Below are 3,125 nucleotides of genomic sequence, written 5' to 3' on the forward strand. Positions count from 1 at the left end.
CTCCCCCCCCCCTTCAGGACAAGGCCCAAGAAGCACCTGGGGAAGAAGCTGCAGGTGAGCTGTATCCTGAAGAGAAGATTAATCAGCCCTTACATCAAGATGATAGAGATAGCACATCTGCATCCTCCCCCTTGGGGTCTGTGAGTCCTGCCTCCACACAGCTGTAAGTAGTTCAGTTTGCCCTCTTGCAGGGGCAGCATAACAGAGCTGTTTTCTTAGTCTTGTGTGAGAGTAAGCTTGTGACCTAGGTCACCTTAAGGAAGGTGAGATATCCAAGGAGAAGAGAAGGGAAGGAGGTAATTGCTATCTGTATAGGATTACCAGTGTTTTGGGGTGAGAGAGACTTTAGGCAGTCCCCTTTAGGCAGATATATGCATGTCATGTGTAGGCTCTGCCACTTGTGTGATTATCTGGACTGCCTTTTAAAGAGGGGGAAAAAAAAGTGGATTCTTGGGATGAGAAACCAAACGAAAAACTCAACAACTTGATCCTGCTCTTTATAGCTGTTCAGCTTAGCTATTRTTTCTACCTATTGGCCTGCATCTTTCTGTGTCTTGAGTAGTAAGTCCTGAATTCAGATGCAGCATGCTTCCACCATCTTGCTTTGCGATGCTTTGAGTAACTACACAAAAGGATCTGTGAGCTTTATCCAAGTGGATGTKTTGGGCATTAGCAGAGGAACTGTCCCCTCATTTGTCTCGAACAGGATGATCTGACAGTATATTCCCTCTGCAGTGTGCAGCTGAGCTGGGAGAACCCCCTGCAACGTTTGCTCTTCAAGAGGACTCTCCTGTCCATCTGGAAGATGATAGCCAGTCACAGGTGTGTGGGGGCAAGGTTTTGGGTTGGCCTGGCTCCTGTACGTGCTGTCCTGAGTTCTAGCTCCCTTGTCACCAGGCCCTGTCCTTCCCTTCAGGACAGCCATTGCAGSCTGGGCTGTCTCTCCCTGGCTGTCTCTGCAGCAAGGTCAGCTGCGTGCTGCAAGGCTGGAGAGGGGACTCTGCGTATTTACTTCCTCCACATAATGTGGCAGCTGCTGTGCACTGAAGAGCCCCATCGTTGCTTCCTGCTGCAGCCARGTTCAGCAAGAGGTTCAGCCTCCTCCCATGCCTGGCTCTGCCAGCTGCTGAAGTTCTGGGTGTTGCTAATAGGCTCATGGCAAGCAGCGAGAGGCAAGCRTAGGTCCTTGTTGCAACATTGTCTTCAGCCCTCCACTTGGAGATGTTCAGGGGTCATTCATTTTGCTTGCTCTATAGATACAGCGGCCCATTCCTGAAAGCAGTGTCAGACAAACAAGCCCCGGGATACAAGGATGTGGTGAAGCGGTGAGTTTGTGGAAGTCTTCTCCAGCTGATTTCTATTTTCTCTGCTTTCTCTGGTAYCCAMCACTAGAAGCAGGAAAGACTGAGTAAGGTCAGCYTSTAGTCTCTGTCCCATACCCACTACATGGTAGTGTTTTCTTCTGTCCTGCCCTRCCCTGACCTTGGAGACCAGTAGGGACGTTTCCTTCTGCTCTACAGAGCTTGGCTGTCAGCAGTGTCTCACACTGATTTATTTTAATAAAACTCCCTTGCAGGTCCGAATCACCTGGAAGTCCACACTGACCCTGGTACTGAGATGGATTGTTCCTATCCTTTTCAGCCCCTCACTATTGCAGACACAGTCATTGCAGCTCTACACCCTGGCTGAGCAGGGGACTARCCTCTGCAGCCCAACCCTCTCTTACCCCAAGTGGTTGGGAAAAGATGCCCCAGTCAATACCCTCTCCTTGCACATTGCTTTCTGTACAGATGTTTTACTTTCAGTGGAGAAGTGGACTTTAAGAATATTTCCCAGATAGATTAAGGGCATTTTTCAGAGCTGAATCATATTCTATTCTGGTCACAGTTGTCCTCTCTGCAGCCATTCATTTTCTTATTCTGTCAAAATAGGAGAAATCATATTTATTCTCCATCATGTTCCACTTGCCAGCACTGCTATTTTTGCTAGTGGCACCATTCGATTTTAGGGGGTTTTAATAGATATCTATTTTAGTATCTTCTTTCTCCACTAAGGCCTGGGCTCGCTTCACAAAAACTAATTATTAGAATTGCTCGGCTTGCCTTCTCTGGAGCTCAACATCAAACTTCTTTCACAAGTAATTGCTAGTGGCTTGCCAAGTTGATTGGATGGCAAGTGTCACATTGGCTAAACTTATTTTTGTCTGACTTTAGAAGACAAACATTTCTCACTCTCCCCCTCTGTCATGAGCAATAAAATTGATTGAATATAGCTGCACACTGAAAAGAGAGTAAGTAAGTTCATGCAGAACTTGAAGAATGCCTGGCTCTGGCTTGTCTTTTGCAGACCCATGGATTTAACCAGCATAAAGAGAAACTTGTCGAAAGGCCACATTCACACCAGTGCCCAGTTCCAACGTGACCTCATGCTCATGTTCCAGAACGCGGTGATGTACAACAGCTCAACCCACCACGTACACCGCATGGCTGTGGAAATGCAGCAAGAGGTCTTGGAGCAGCTGCAGATGCTGGGTGAAGCCCTCCTGTGCTCTGGGGACAGGCTGGGCTGGGGGAGAAGGTAACAAACCGTGTCTGAGGCCCATTTCTTTCGGAGTAGCGTTGTCTCCCTAGCTCTGTGCCTGGCTGAGACCAGCTGGTGGCACAGCAGCCCTGGCCTTTGGCAGACCTAGTGACCCCTTCATGGTGCCTGACAGGTTGATGGGATAAAGAACAAAGCAGTTGCTAGAAGGTGAACTGGAAGTGAAACCTTCGTCCTTGGCTTGGGAGAAGCAGCACATCCCTGCATTGAGTAAAGAGGGGAAAAATAATCTTTGTTACCACCTCAGATCAGTCTGGGCCCACACCTATCAAAATGCCTCACTGCTGCAAGCTTCAGTGCTGCAGAAGAGCCCTGTTGTTTAGGTGCCTTCACCATACGGTTTCGGCATTGCCGTGTTCAGGTTTGGATGTGGACTTGGTGTTTAATGTCCCTGTTCCGCCCCGGCGGGTGAGGACTGGTCACAGGCCTGTGGCATCCGCGTCCTCTACCGTGCCGGGAGGCCGGGGCTGTTTGCCAGTAAAGGCAGATGTTGTGAAGAGAAACCGTGTTCCAGCCTGTGTTTGACA

At 49.0% G+C, this 3,125-nt stretch overlaps 1 protein-coding gene across 1 annotated transcript in view; it reads left to right on the plus strand.

The window, feature by feature from the left end:
- Positions 1–2,591, plus strand: part of LOC146599736 (bromodomain-containing protein 8-like) — a 4,756-nt gene extending 2,165 nt beyond the window's left edge. The window contains exons 3-6 of the mRNA XM_085298104.1: positions 18–163; positions 736–822; positions 1,257–1,325; positions 2,347–2,591. Of these exons, the coding sequence (XP_085154230.1) occupies positions 18–163; positions 736–822; positions 1,257–1,325; positions 2,347–2,581 (537 nt within the window). The 3' untranslated portion in view covers positions 2,582–2,591. The remainder of the gene's footprint in view (positions 1–17; positions 164–735; positions 823–1,256; positions 1,326–2,346) is intronic.
- Positions 2,592–3,125: the final 534 nt, after the last annotated feature.

This window comes from Rhea americana, unplaced genomic scaffold (assembly GCF_003343005.1).
Source record: "Rhea americana isolate MKP2758 unplaced genomic scaffold, rheAme1 scaffold_135, whole genome shotgun sequence".
Lineage (NCBI taxonomy): Eukaryota > Metazoa > Chordata > Aves > Rheiformes > Rheidae > Rhea > Rhea americana.